This window comes from Trachurus japonicus, chromosome 22 (assembly GCF_045865225.1).
Source record: "Trachurus japonicus isolate A0001 chromosome 22, Traja_1.0".
Lineage (NCBI taxonomy): Eukaryota > Metazoa > Chordata > Actinopteri > Carangiformes > Carangidae > Trachurus > Trachurus japonicus.
The window spans coordinates 14,845,279-14,860,043 of record NC_140928.1 but is presented as its reverse complement, the minus strand read 5'-3'; the positions used below and the strand labels follow the sequence as shown (position 1 = coordinate 14,860,043).

The 14,765-nt window shown below is 42.5% G+C and overlaps 1 protein-coding gene across 2 annotated transcripts; it reads left to right on the top strand.

The window, feature by feature from the left end:
• The first annotated feature begins 1,259 nt into the window (after positions 1-1,259).
• On the top strand, positions 1,260-13,878 carry tonsl (tonsoku-like, DNA repair protein). Of its 2 annotated transcripts, none has more exons than XM_085768480.1 (28): positions 1,260-1,885; positions 1,972-2,067; positions 2,989-3,131; positions 3,241-3,424; positions 3,518-3,647; positions 3,772-3,943; positions 4,040-4,154; positions 4,245-4,396; positions 4,559-4,711; positions 5,306-5,431; positions 5,550-5,748; positions 5,859-5,914; positions 6,016-6,105; positions 6,466-6,538; positions 6,653-6,816; positions 7,489-7,612; positions 7,704-7,951; positions 8,563-9,049; positions 9,150-9,355; positions 9,829-9,935; positions 10,133-10,289; positions 10,842-10,920; positions 11,005-11,309; positions 12,059-12,230; positions 12,922-13,097; positions 13,222-13,295; positions 13,421-13,554; positions 13,677-13,878. In XM_085768480.1, the coding sequence occupies exons 1-28, from the start codon at positions 1,861-1,863 to the stop codon at positions 13,874-13,876; spliced, it is 4,347 nt and encodes a 1,448-aa protein (XP_085624606.1). In that variant the 5' UTR covers positions 1,260-1,860; the 3' UTR covers positions 13,877-13,878. The 2 variants fall into 2 exon arrangements, with proteins under 2 accessions (XP_085624606.1, XP_085624607.1); XM_085768481.1 differs by having other exon boundaries at positions 1,497-1,885; positions 9,159-9,355.
• Positions 13,879-14,765: the final 887 nt, after the last annotated feature.

Here is a 14,765-nt window from a genome sequence, read left to right as displayed (position 1 = left end):
TTTTCTCTATTTTTTGAGACGATAGATGGAAAAATAAAATATCACATGGTCCCCACAGACAGCATCTAACACCATTTTGATCTTCACATACTTACTGATCTCCTACAGAAAATCCAAGAGGGGCAAGTGATCTGTCTACCTGAATAAGCCAATCAAAAGACAAAAAATGTCTCAGCACTGACATCAGCATCATCCAACCCACGTGTCATCCCTGAACAGTTGGATTATAAGATCATGAATTTAGGTTAGCTCCATGGACGTCAATCTGAAAACTGGTGTAAGTCATGCTGGCCATTGAGATTTGCAGATCCTTCTTTGTAGTCGTCCTGGTGACAGAGCAGATGTAGCAGCCACCAACTGTACAAACCAACACAGCCAGCAACAATCAGGTGAATATCCTTGTATTTACTAGAATTAAACAGATCCCATAGGTACTTTGTTGTTCCTGAGTTACAGTCATAGTCATAGTGAACCCTCTGTAGTCCAGTGGTCTTCAGGTGTAATTTAAGAATCACATTAGAGACATCATGGGTTGACTTTGACATTATTGACATGACACAGTTTTCCAACTGTGGAAAAAACCCAAGCATGTTTTAAGGTAATACCTAAACATGCTTTTAATATAATGTATAAATGAAAGCCTATCATTCAGGGAACAGGTAATTGAGGAATAAAAATAAAACCTGTCCAGAATATGTACACAATGACAAATCACACAAGTTTGACTTATTATCAAACCTTATACTCTTATGCACTATTTAAGGTTAAAATAAACACATGATATGAGAAAAGATAATAGACAGTTGTGACAAAAAAAAAACTTGACAGTGCTGTTTCTGCTTGCATCATATCTTTGCAGTACCCATGTTCCCATCATCAGTCAGTAGCTATTGGCCATGATAATGCACTTATCAGTTTCTAATATTTGGCTGCTATAACACCATTTTGCCCCTACTTTAGTGTTATTTTTCTTTTTTTCTACAAGAATAGAACCCAAAGCATTATTACGGTACACATTATTACAAACACAAATTCAGTTTCCTGGATGGATCAATGTAACAGGATTTTGCTGTGATAGCTGACACGGTAAATACAGGGGCTCTTACCTCGTACCTTTTGGTTCACTTGGCTTGGCCACCTCGCTGTGATGTTTCAGCCACAGAGCATGTACATCCTGCCATACGTGCTGCAGCCTATATGTGCATAAACAATCGCTAGATGTCAGGCTACAACACCACAAAGCTCGGGTTTCGTACTTTGGTTTCTTCCGTGTTGCTGCAGTTGATGATCCTTCTGCTGTGTTTCTATGGGGGACTACGTCAGTTACGCAGCCAATCAGCGGTCTCTATATTATTTTAGTCTTTTATTCCCCCAGATCATGGTCTGTCAGGCAGACAGCCACACGCAGTTCTCAGGCTATATAACATACACAGCGATAAAAACACACCAAAAACGTTTGTTTGAGTACCAGATGACCTGAACTGTTAACGCGATCTTTTTATCCGAGTTATAAAAGTGTAATTTGTGCCTGAAAACTTTTACGGAGGGCAAAACACAACCCATAACTCTGCCGTGAAGTGATTGGCTCACAGTAATGGCGGGGCTTTGTAAAGGCTGGTAGCTGAAACCGCTACATGTCTAAAATGTGAAGCGCTGTTTTCGAGATACACGGATCACGATCGAAAACATAAATGATACCGGAGGACATTCACGGACAAACACAGACTCGTGTCGGTAACGGTGAAGTGAGAGGAGGGTAAAAACAGCGGCACTTTCTCCTCTGCCCTGCTCATCTCGTAGCGCTGAAGCCAAAGCGCGCTGCCTGCGTTTATCTGCGGCTTCACACTGAGAGGAGGCGAGATGAGCTCTTCACGGGAGATAAAACGTGAGTATTGCTTTGTTTATATCCACTCGTTGTGGAGCTTGGCAGTCCTCCTGACAGTTAAATGTTTGATATCCGGGTCTCTACAGAGCTGCAGAAAGCGAAGAGCAAAGCCCAGAGCAGCAACAACCTGAAAGAGGAGGCGAACATCTGCAACCAGCTAGGAGAGCTACTGTCCAGAAATGGTAAGATGGTTAAATACAATAACTAGGGCCGGGGTGGATAATGCTTGCTCCACTTACTGTAACTTCTGGATGTTACAGCAGGCCAGGGTTAAGTAAGTAGCATACTTGTCATGTGTGCTGTATTGTGTTATACAGTCATGTGCATAACGCTAGATGGAAGTGGAAGTTCCTCAATCCTAAACAACACAATCTGGACCTTCATCTTCCTCTTCTTTTCGGAGGATAATGGGAGCTACCATCAGTGTTGTTGTTTTTCTGTCTGTAATATTTCTTCTTATTTACGTTTTTTTCATAATTAAGTCCCATTCTTATTTAAATTGTGTAAATTATGTATATAGCCCCCCCCCATTCTACTTCCATACATGTTTTTTAATAGTAGTATTATACTTTTTTGTGCACTGTTATTTCCTCTAGTACCTGTTTATTTATTTTTTTTGCTTACCTTATGTGCTTGAGTTGCTATTATTTATACATGTCCCCATTGAGGTATGAATAAAGTCTTATCTTATGGGTTTAACTCAGTGTAGAGTTACTGCAGTTGTTTATTCAGTCAGTCCAGTTATCTGCCTTCTCCACTACCTCCTCACTCTATTATATTTGTCATTAATAACACAAATCCATGACCTCACTTTATCTTTTGGCATTCATCACATGTCATGTCTATTGTAGTTTTGATTGCTGTGTTGCGATGCCAATCTTCTTATACATGCTATTTCTGTTTATATCTGTACTGTCAATCATACCAACTCTATTTTTGACTCAATGTGATCCCTTACTTTTGTTGCCTAATCCTAATCCTGTTGCCGTTTTGAATTTATGCTCTGCCCCCTCCCTTACTTAAAAAGTGCAGTATGATTTTGACTTGTGCATGCTACACCCTTGTTTATTTGGTTTGCTCTGTGTAATCTCCCTCTGTGTCAGGTGATTATGAAGCAGCCATTAGTGAGCATCAGCAGGAGTTGGCGCTCTCTGAGGTGCTGAATGACGTGATTGGCCGAGCAGTGGCCAATCGTAAGATAGGAGAGTGCTATGCAGAGATGGGAAACATTGTGGCCGCTTTGAAAGTGAGTAGATTGGCTGGTTGGCTTCAAATTGGCTGCCAAAACAGAGTTTAATAACAATACCATCAACATTTTGGTCTCAGAAGGACATTAATGTATTTGTCCTCTCCAGCACCAGCAGTGTCACCTGGACTTGGCTCGTTCTGTTAGAAATGACGCAGAGGAACAGAGGGCGCTGGCTACTATTGGTCGAACCTACCTCTTCCGTTATGAATCAGACCAATCGAGGAGGAGTTTAGAGCAAGCGGAGGATGCCTTCAGGAAGAGCCTGGCCATTGTGGACGACCGTCTACGAGGTGTGTACCGTTTGTTGACAGGCTTGTGTGTATTTTTGCATTATTTTTTTTGTCTTTCTTAGCCTTTTCCTTTTCATTTCTCCTTAACTCCAGGAACAGTGCCAGAGCGAGAGATTAGTGAGATGAAGGCTCGCCTGTTCCTCAATCTCGGTCTAGTCTGCGATCACCTGGGGGAACCCAAACGTTGCAGCGAGTTTATTCGCCGAAGTGTCTTTATCGCAGAGTATGTAAATCCTCAACCATACATATTAATGTAAAAACTCCAATAGGAAAGACAAGGTGTCAGTAGTGTTCATTTTCTTGCTGTTAATACTTGTGTCTTCCTCAATTTCCCTCCTCCTGTAAAGGAAGAGCCAGCTGCTGGAGGATCTCTACCGTGCAAACTTCAACCTTGGCAGCATCTACTTTCGTAATGGTCAACCCTCTAATGCCGTGCGCTGTCTAGAGCAAGCAAAAGAGTGTGCCCGGAAGATTAAGGAAAAATTCAGTGAGAGCGAGTGTTTTCACTCCATTGGAAAGGTACAAACTCACCCAACCCTCTCTGTTTTCTGTCACTGTGACTCTACAGTTTGTAACAGATGAGTGTGTTTGTGTCCTCGTGTCTTCTATCAACAGGTTCAGCTGTCTCTGGGTGATTTTGTAGCTGCCAGACGATCTTTGAAGAAAGCCCTCCGCCTGGGTTCCCAGCAGCCCATCGACCGACAGGCAGTGAAGAAAGCTTTCAAAAACGGTGAGGGAGCAACATTTTGATGTTTGATTTTTTTTTTTCTTCCCCAAGACATTTGAGTTGATGGCAGGATGTATTTTCCTTCTTTCAAAGCTGACCAGGGCTGTAAATTGGAGGAAGAGCTGGGGGAAGATCAAGGCAAAAGACTGGGCTCCCGTCAGGCCGTGGAGCTGGCAGAGCAGCTGGGGGACCTGTATTGTAAAGTTGGCTGCTACAGCAAAGCTCTGGATGCCTATCAAGCTCAAGTGAGAAACAATTACACAAAGATTTACCAAGCTCATATCCCTGCAGTTTTAACTTAACAATATCCACTGCATCTGAACTGCTCTCTTGTGTCTCTTCTTTAGAGCTTCTATAATAGATTGTCATGGTGTTGAATTATATGAATCTGTGTCACTCTGGTGCAGCTTAAGGGTGCTGAGGCGCTGGGAAAGGCTGCACGGGAGCTGGCCGTCATTCATGTGTCCCTGGCTGCGACGTACACAGATCTGAGGCAGCACAGTAAGGCAGTGGAGCACTACAGACAGGAGCTGGCTCTACGACAGGGCAGCTCCTCTGAGGTAAACACAACTGCCCCGCATCTTCGCTACGACTCAACACTGAACAATTGACAATTATGAACAATAATTGCAATATCCAAATCCAGAGAGTTGTAATTTGTGTCACAATGTATCATAAATGGAACATGTTTGTTTAATTCAATAGGTTTTTTTTTTCCAGTGACAATGAAATGATCATGACTCATATCATAAATGGTGTAATTTTATTTATTTATTTTTTCACATTTAACCAACATTACGCTGTTTTTTAAATGGACAGGCTGCAGTGCATTGCTAAATTGGTACTGAATAAATTTACTTAATACACTAAAAAATATCAGCTGAATTCATAAATTGAAATAATTAATTAGTTGTATTAATATAATATTGAGCATCTTTTGTATGCATTAATTGAATTGTAAAAACCTCTACTTATTTGTGCAGGGAAAATCGCCTGTTTATCAGCGCTACCATTATTTGGCTTGTAGTTTTAATTTAGAAAACATCACAATATAGGATTGAATGAGTGAAATTCTGTAATTGATTATTCATCTGTACAGTCGGTGGGTGTCCATACTTTAGATGTAACTGTTCATTTAAAACTGTCTCTGTCAGGAATTTAGCACGTGGCTGAACATCGCAGCAGCTCAAGAAGAGAGCAGCTGTCCATCACAGGATATAGACGGCAGCTACAGTACGGCTTTAGGCTCCGCTCAGACGTCCAGGCAGCCCAGACTACAGGTGAGCTGATACAAGCAGTTGGAAGTTATACAAAATTATACAAAATTAAAAGACTGACTTGTTTTCTTCACTGTCTTCTTAACCTTTGGAATATTTTTCTCTCTTTCCCCCCTCATAGAAACGTGTGCTCAGGCTCTGGTTGGCCTATCAGAGACGGAGCGGTTCACCAGACGCTGAGGACACTGAGGCGAAGCTGCAGGAGCTGTGTGCCGCAGAGGGCTGGAATCCAGATGGGAGTGACGGTGAGGAGGATGAAGAGGAAGAGATGGACAACAGCGAACCTCTGGATGACAGCGACTTCGTCCTCTCAGATTCAGGTGAGCTTCGTGCCAGTCATTCTCCGGCTCCTGAGTTTGCCCGTGACAGTTTTTTTTTGGGATGAAATGAGTCGTCTGATCTGATGTTCATCTCTTCATGTGGTCTCCAGATGATGATATGGAGGGGTATGACAAGATGGTGTCAGGAAGGAGGAAAGCAGGAAAGGTGAGGTTTTTTAATCAGTGGTTACAATGCACAAGCAACCACCTCATCTTTCAACTCTTTTAATATCTTGTGTTGCTCCTTTATCCATCTCCTCACTTTAGTGGAACAAGAGGAATGAAAAGGGCGAGACATCTCTGCACAGAGCATGTATAGAAGGAAACCTGAGGCAGGTCCAGTATCTGGTGGAACGGGTGAGCAAAAACAGGATTTACAATTTCATATTTTATATAAGACACAGCTTTTTTTTGCATCAGAAATGTGACAAAGTCAAGACAAATCAAAAATATAAAAAGTCAGACAGATTGTGCATTGAGTGCAAAATCCTCTGTAAACAGTAACATGCTTATTTGGCTTGAGCTTGTTAAATATTTACTACACATAAAAGAAACAAACTTCACCTCAGAGAGTCGGATTCTCTGCTCGTCTTTGAATCATTTATGAGAAGAGATGCTCATGCAGAGAGAAGAATAAAAAAACAAAGTTGTCATATAGCAAGTGTTACCATTTGGAGTGTATGATAATTACTGTCTCCCTGTTTCTCTCTGTGTTAGGGTCACCCTGTCAACCCCAGAGACTACTGTGGGTGGACACCACTGCATGAAGCCTGCAACCACGGTCACTATGGTAACCACTTTAGGTTTACCTGTATTGAACTTCTTTCGTTATTTTATGAAGCTGAAAAATGAAACACACATCCACCCTCTTGTCTCTCTCTGTTTCTCTCTCTGTCATGAACAGACATTGTTGCTGTGCTGCTGGAGCGTGGCGCCAACATCAATGACCCCGGTGGACCCCTGTGTGAAAAAGTGACTCCTCTACATGACGCCCTCGCTTGTGGCAATTTAACAGTTGCAAGGCTACTGGTGGAAAAAGGGGCTTCTGTCACGCTACGCAACTCCAAGGTGAAATATCATCTATCTCATTGAATGGATGTTAAAGGGCAGGTGGTCAAGAAAAATCCTCATCTATTTTTTATTTTTTCTACAATTTCTTTCAATATGATGTTGCAGGAAAACCATTCACAAGTTTATTTGACTTGATATGACAAAATATGACTTTTGTCATCTTAAATGGAATTAATTGTAATTTAGCTTTACAAGGTTCATACCAGGCATCTTTAAAATTTTGCATAAATATGCTACCAATAATCCTCGCTCAAATTTTTGTTAGTATTTTGCTAAGTAGCAGTTTTACTGATGACTTTTAATTTAAAATCTAAAATCTTTTGGTCTTCAAACTTTCATTTGCCAAAATTAATACAGATAACACCTAAATTTAGGAATGTATTTATTTGAAACAGGGACAATGCACAAAAACATTAATCTTGTGAGACAAGAGAAGATGCCTTGAGCCAGGTTGTAGCAACATTTGCTAATTTCCTGTAGTAATCACCTGTAGTCCCTGGATTTCTCCCCAAAAGAAAATCCAGCAAAGGGAGTCCTGGTTTTCATCACACCTTTATCACTGATGCACAATAAGTCTTCAGAAACCGGATGTAGTAGTTGTATGCTTTGATAGAAAATACCTCCACCTCGCCAGAGAAATTAATTGGACTTTCCACCCTCCTCCGTCAGGGTGCGACGGCCTTGGACGCACTGCGTCAGTGGCAGAAGACGTACAGCAGAGAGCTGGACCAGGACACCAAGCAGGAGTGCATCCTGACAGAGAGGCTGCTGAGGAAGGCACTGTCAGGGGGAGGTGAGCCTCTCACACGCTTTTACCACGTTAGCCTCAGTTTGCTCCGTCAAGCACTACTACACTGTTTTACCCACTTATCTCTCTGCCACAGTGCCCGCCGCTCCGGCCCCAGCCAAGCCTTTCGATGCCCTGCAGGACAGCCAGCTGTTTGATGCTGAGAACTCCGAGCCGCTGTCGCTGTCGCCCTCTGGAGGGGGCTGCTCCTTCAGCCAAGACAGGCCCAGAAACAACAGGAACTCTGAGGTGGCGGCAGCACCTGCCAGCCCCAAACGGTGGCAGAGCAACGGTGCAACACAAAGGCACCGCGCCAGAGGAACAGAGGCTGCTGTCCTGTATGGGGTAAAGTCTGAAGAATGCTTTCTATGCAACAACAACACAACATGCTTTATATTTACTGAGATAATACAAAGTGGATTCTTTAAATAGTGGTGTGCGCATCTTCACTGGCCTCATATTTCAATTACTATTCACCAGTCTACAATTTGGTTCAATTCGATTATTCGATGCATCACATCCCCGATTTTCTATGTTTCCACACATGGCTTTTTCATGAATTAACATAAATAGTCAGATAAATATGATCACATTAACATGAAATAAAATAGAAAACATCAATTAAATGCATTTCCACTATACAGCTGCTTCCTTGGAGTCTGAACACGAAGAAAAAGAAGAAGGCCTAGCCTACTTAAAGATGCAATTTCTCAAAAACAAAACGTACATTTTGGCATTGTGCTTTAAAATAATTTTAAAAAATCACTGTCTCTGTATGTGAACATCATCAAACTTGAATGAATTATTTGAATTGAAAAGTTATTGTGACGAAACTACATCGATTCAGAATCGCCCCTTTAAGAATCTCCATACATCTTTGAAACAATTATTTTCGGCACCCCTATCTTTAAATCAACACTCACAGAACATGATCTGTTTGTACATCTGTTCCTTAGAATAACAGCAGTTGTTCGGACGACAGCGACTCTGAGAGCCCCGTCAGTCCTCTCCGTCCCGTCCGTCCAAGAAACATTTTACCAGCGGCCCTGAGTCAAAAGGAGGTTCCTACAACCAGGGAGACCAGCTCGATCCCGGCCTCGGGTCGAGAAAGCGCCCGAGAGGCCCCCGCACCGTTTGTGTTTGCGCGAGAGGAGTACCACAGCGCCATTCGAGGCTTGGGCAGCTCCAAAACTCTCCGCCAGGGTCTGTCACAACCTCAGTTCTCCAGCACACCCGCTGTATCATCCAGCAGTAAATCAGCTCTGGTTCCTGAGGAGGAGTATTTGGCCGACGACTGGCTGGAGGACGATTTAGGGGAAGTTCAGCCAAAGAAGAAGAGAAGACTCAGAGAGGAGCCGAACGGGATGATGGGAGATGATGCAACCGCGTTCTCAGCTGCCAGGAGTCAAAACAGGAACTCAAACACTGACACCACCTACAGAGGTTAACATCTTTTTTTTTTTTAAAAGCTTTTATAATATTTTTTCCTCCATATTTCTGTGCTTTTTTTCCCCTTCATTATGCTCTTCTTATATTCTCTCAGGTTCTGCAGTTCCCTCGTCCTCCAGCAGGACGCTCTCTCTGAAAAAGAATGGCTCTGTGAAGCCGCACCAAGTCAAAATGACTCAGATGCCGGGGATGGTGAGGCTGGGCAGACGAGAAGTGAACAGGTCACACAGCCCCACCGTTACCGATGACGACGATATGAGACCTGAGACGCCTCCACCGCCTCCGATATTCCACGTGCAGGTATCCTGCCGGCCGGTCATCATGAGTCTGAAGCAACGCACAGACGTTTCAAAGTCAACTTTCAGACGGAGTTTTCATATTACTTATTCAGGACAGCGTTGACGGCAGCGAGACGGTTATTAATGTTTCACTATGTCTAGGGGTCATGAGTGGGACGTCATTTGTCAGGGGGTCTGTCTTCACTCCTGATTAACATTAGATAGTGATGAATGTGGCTGTGAATGAGAGAGAGAGAACTGAAAGCAGAGCCATCTTAAGGCTCTGACGCTGTTGCTTCAATATCATTCTTCAATCATCTTATCAGGGATGTAATTTTACTATGTGGTTTTTTGTTTGTTTGCTTTTTGTATCATAGGTTTCGATGTGTCAGACATAATAACTGTGGTTTGGCGACATAGAAAGACTTGAGTGAAAGAATCCAGCTTGTTGCATGTACTGTATGTTGTTTTTTTATATTTATTTATTTTTTCCAGCCTCCAACACAAACATTGGCCGCTCCCATGCCCACTTCACTTCCTCCACCAATCAGAATGAGGGTCAGAGTTCAGGAAGATGTTTTCCTCATCCCAGTTCCACAAAGGTTTTTTTTTTTTTTTTTAATGACCAAATAAATCTCATTCATCTTTATTTGCCCTAACATATTCTATTCTATTCAAATTATGACCTTAGTAGTTATAAGAGACAGCACTTTGGTTGAATGCTGGTGCATGTGTTTTGTTTTTTTGTTGTTGCTTTTTTCATTTTTTTCATGCACCTGTACCAATTCCACTGTTTTAGTGAGGCCGACTCCTGCACGGTGTTGTGGCTGTGTGAGCAGGCAGCTCAGCGTTACTACCAGAAGTGCGGCCTCCTGCCTCGTCTCTCGCTGCAGAAAGAAGGCGCTCTCCTCTCCCCACAGGACCTGCTGCTGGCCGTGCTGCACACTAATGAGGAAGTGAGTCCAGTTTGATTGCAGACGTCGAAAAAAACAAAAAACAAAAAGTGACTCTCATGAAGTTTCTTTTTAAACTGAATTATAATTAGGGGTGGGCGATATGACGATTTTAGATCGTGAAGGATTAGAGCATGTAGACGATCTGCCAAAGTTGAAAGTTGACATTTTTATTTGACCCTTTTCAATAAGCTATTTAGTGTTTTGATATACTTAAATCCTGTTAGAATGACTGTGTTGAATAAAAGAAACAGTAATGTCTTCATTGATATTTTACTTTCATGTTTACTGAAAGCTACCTTTTATGTTGCAAGAGTGACTTTATCAGAGTGTTGTTATTAGTATGTTTACGTTGTTTGCACATATTGGCAAAACTGCAACTATTTAGATTAAAATCTGTTCAGAAAGGTTCTTTGGCCTAAACTGTCTGTTTTTCTTTTTTCGATTTAAGATCGTGATAAAATTGAAATCGTGATTTTATTTTTTTTAAATCGTGATATGATATTTTTGCCATATCGCCCACCCCTAATTGTAATATATCGGGGCATGTCGCAGGTTTTGGCTGAAGTCTGCTCCTGGGATCTCCCCCCTCTCCCTGAGCGTTACAAGAAAGCCTGTCACAGCCTGGCAGTGGGTGAGCAACACACACAAATGAGTCAGACACAAACACATTTCAGTAGTAGTTCATTAAGCAAGGTGTCTCTTTGTCTCTCCACAGATGAGAACAAGCGCGTCACCAGGCTGTGTGAGGTGCAGGACGGGAGCTCCTCCGTGTCGGTGTGCGGCCTCAGTTTGGCCCCCGCCTCCCTGAACCCCCTGCTCCGTGCCTTGAAACTTCAGGCCAGCCTCACGGAGCTGCGGATTTCCGGCAACCGTCTCCACGCCAACCTGCTCTCTGAGCTGATCGCGACGACCATCACCATGCCTCGGCTCCGGCTGCTGGACATTTCAGCCAGTCACGTGACAGGAGAAGGGCTGGAGAAGGCAGCGAACGCTTTGAAAGGCCAGAACCAGCCATTCCCGGTAAACACCTCAGCTGGGAGAGTCTGTTTTTATTTCACCTGCCGATATCAGTGTTTCCTCAGATCTCATACAGCTCGGATTAAAATTTGTTCCATATGATCCACAGGGAAGTTATAAGAGCATTTTGGATGACTTCTTCCTGTGCTATCTGATCCACATACACATACCGTACATACTTTTGAAGGGTAAATAAACCCTAAATCACAATGTTTATTTATGATGCAGTTTAAGTTTTCTGTGCAACATTTTTTGTTTTGCCTCAGATGAAAGGCATTTCCTTTGTGCATCTCCAAGCACTGAAAAGTCTGCAAGTGCATGTAAAATTGGGACCCATAATATGATCAGATGTTTTTAGACATGTGTATTGTTCTTAATATTTTAAAATATATTTGTGTAATGCCCTTGAGTACTACAAACTACAAAAGCTACAAAATTTAAGTCAGCTTTATTTATTTACTTGGTTGCCTTGTCTGCAGACGGAAACTGAAACCTCAAAACATCAGAAGATAAAACTGAAGTAAACTTAAAAACAGATAAACTAAAACAGTCTGATCTAGAAGTGTAAAAGTGTCGGCTAAGAAAAAAAAAAAAAAGAAGCAGCCCAGTCAGAGGAGGGGGAGGAAGAGGGAGGGGTGTGAGATCTATTGAAACCACAGTGTCTAAACCATCATCATCAACTATCACATCTGGGAAGGACACACATTTCAGATAAACTGACTTTGTTGTTTTGTTTCGTTTTCCCCCGGTAGTGCCTGGAGGAGCTCGACGTCAGTATGAACCCCCTGGGGGACGGTGTGTCCGAGTCCCTGTCCTGCCTGTTGTCCTGCTGCCCTGTGTTAGCCAAGCTGTCTCTGCAGGCCTGTGGCCTCACCGCTCGTTTCCTACAGCAGCATCGACTGCTGCTGGCTAGCGCTCTGACAGGTAACCACCCAAAATGTAGCAATTCGTGGTTTGAGAATGTGTCGTCATATGTCATGGATGAAGCTGTGTTCCCTCAGCTACACTGGGAGTTGAACTGACAGCTGGAGAGACAGGAGATGGAGCACAAATACAGCTCTAAAAAAGAAAAGAAAAGAATGACTGTCATACATGTAGAGATGCTTTTAAGAAACATTTGTGAAAGTGGTCTCTTATTTTTTTTCCAAATACCAACACAAACACAACTCATTCTAGTTAATGAGACACTGATGAGGTGATCACCTGAACCACATCTGATTTTATAGGAAGATTATAAAAACCACTGCTGGGATAATTAAACATTGACATTATCCCACAAAAACTGATTTTATAAACTCTTCCTGAGTTAAAATATTCTTGCTGTGTTGTTTAGGAATAAATATGAACATGTTTTCTTTGCATTATTATTATTCAAGGTCTGAAAAGACTTGATATTTTTTGTTATTTAGACTAGTTTAGTCATTTTCAGCCAATAAAAGCTCTAAATGACAATATTTCTATTTCAATTTTGGGAGAAATGTTGTCGGTAGTTGATAGAATAAAACATTTTTTTTTAAATTTAGTTTTACTTAGTGGTCTCTTAATTTTTTCCAGTGCAGTTTGTTTAAGCTTTTGGGGGTTAACACGAGTAAATTCACATCCTTTGATCCCTAAGGTACTGGCCACCTGAAATCGGTGTGTCTATCCCACAATGCACTGGGCTCCACTGGTTTTGAGCTGGTGTTGAAGACTCTGCCTCTCCACTCCCTCACACACCTGGACCTGTCTGCCATCCGCAGGGGTCCTGCTGATTTCCCAGCACTCGAACACCTCACCAAAGTTGTGTCACAGGTACACACACATGAACCATGAAGTGTAATATACAGCTGTCAATATTTACATTACTCGATTAAAGAGAGATTACGGGGCCCTATAACTACTGTACAGTACAAACAAATGATATCTTCAATCACAGGAGGACTGCTCACTGACCCACCTGAGTCTGGCAGCGAACGGGTTGACGGACAGCAGTGTGGCCACCTTGGCCAGGTGTGTATGCGTTTGCTGGAACATTTCCAACACGCTTGGCTCATAATTAGGATCCCAGTTACGTTTTCTTTGGTTCTAATCTGTTGCCGCTGTCTGCTTCTGGGTATTGTTTTATTCCCTTCCAGGTGCCTGCCTACATGTCCGTCTCTGGTGAGTTTAAACTTGTCAGGAAACCCATCTATCACCTCAGCAGGACTTCACAGCATCCTGAACTCTCTCAGAGAAGCTTCCCGACCTTTGACTCTTCTAAACCTTCAAGGTATGTGCTATTTCTGCCATCCATTGAAATGTGTTTCTCTTGTTTGTGTGCGCCTTCCAACTCCTAACAATGGGACTATCACATAACACACTTTGAATTTGAGTTTGTTCCTTGACCTTCAGGTTGTCAGGTGTCGGGCCCTTGGGACCCTGCAGGTCTGGATAGTTTGACAGAGCTGGTCAAGGATCTCCGTCTTTGCTCTCAGGGACTCAACAAGCTGGACAGGCAGGCTTTAAAGCAAAGCTGGGACAATGGTAGGTCGCGTGGACACTTCATCGACCGAAACGCCAAATGCCTGCTCTCCACTGCAGCTTCCTCATGAGGGAAACCAAATGTGCACATCTTATCTCCAAACTCTGAATTTTCAACCACATGAAATTAGTAGCTAACTTGTGTCGTATTGATTTCCAAACACACAGAACGTTTATTTGGTTGTGTTCAGTTACCAGTGACTTGAGGCTGCACACTTAAATATTTAAAAGGACTTTGCTAAGACGACAAGCAGAAACTTTAACACAATCTATCAACATTGTAAATAGCTCCTAGCGTTAATGTATTTGAACCCACTGAATTTTTTTATTATTTGTTGAAAAAAAAAAGAAAGAAAAACAATTAAAGTGACTGATGCATTTGTCTTTCGATTGATTGCCTATTTTTGATTTTAAAGAAATGTCTGTCTTTTAAAGGGATAGTTCACCCAAAATTCAAATTTCACTCATTATCTATTCACCCTCATGTCGACTAAGGGCTGGGAGAGTCCTCCGTGCCTTCTCGGAGTTACGGGGGGTTCCGCGCAGCAGTATTTGTCCATATAAAGGTTGTGAATGGTGCTCACTTTTCTTCGTTCAAAAAGACACACCAAAAAACATCCAAATACCTCCGTACTGCTCTGTCATGTCCCTCTTGTATTGAAGCCCCGACATGAGAAATTGTTCCGCCGGTCAGTGCAAATCACGCGAGATTTGCACAGACACAGGAAGAGCAGTGAACTGAGACACTGGGAGCTTCCGCTACAAACAAGCTTAAAATATAGACTTATTTAATTTTTTTCAGAACAATTTCTCATGTCGGGGCTTCAATACAAGAGAGACATTACAGACGAGCAGTATGGAGGTATTATGATGTTTTTTGGTGTGTCTTTTTGGACGAAGAAAAGTGAGCACCATTCACAACCATTATATGGACAAATACTGCTGCGCGGACCCCCCTGT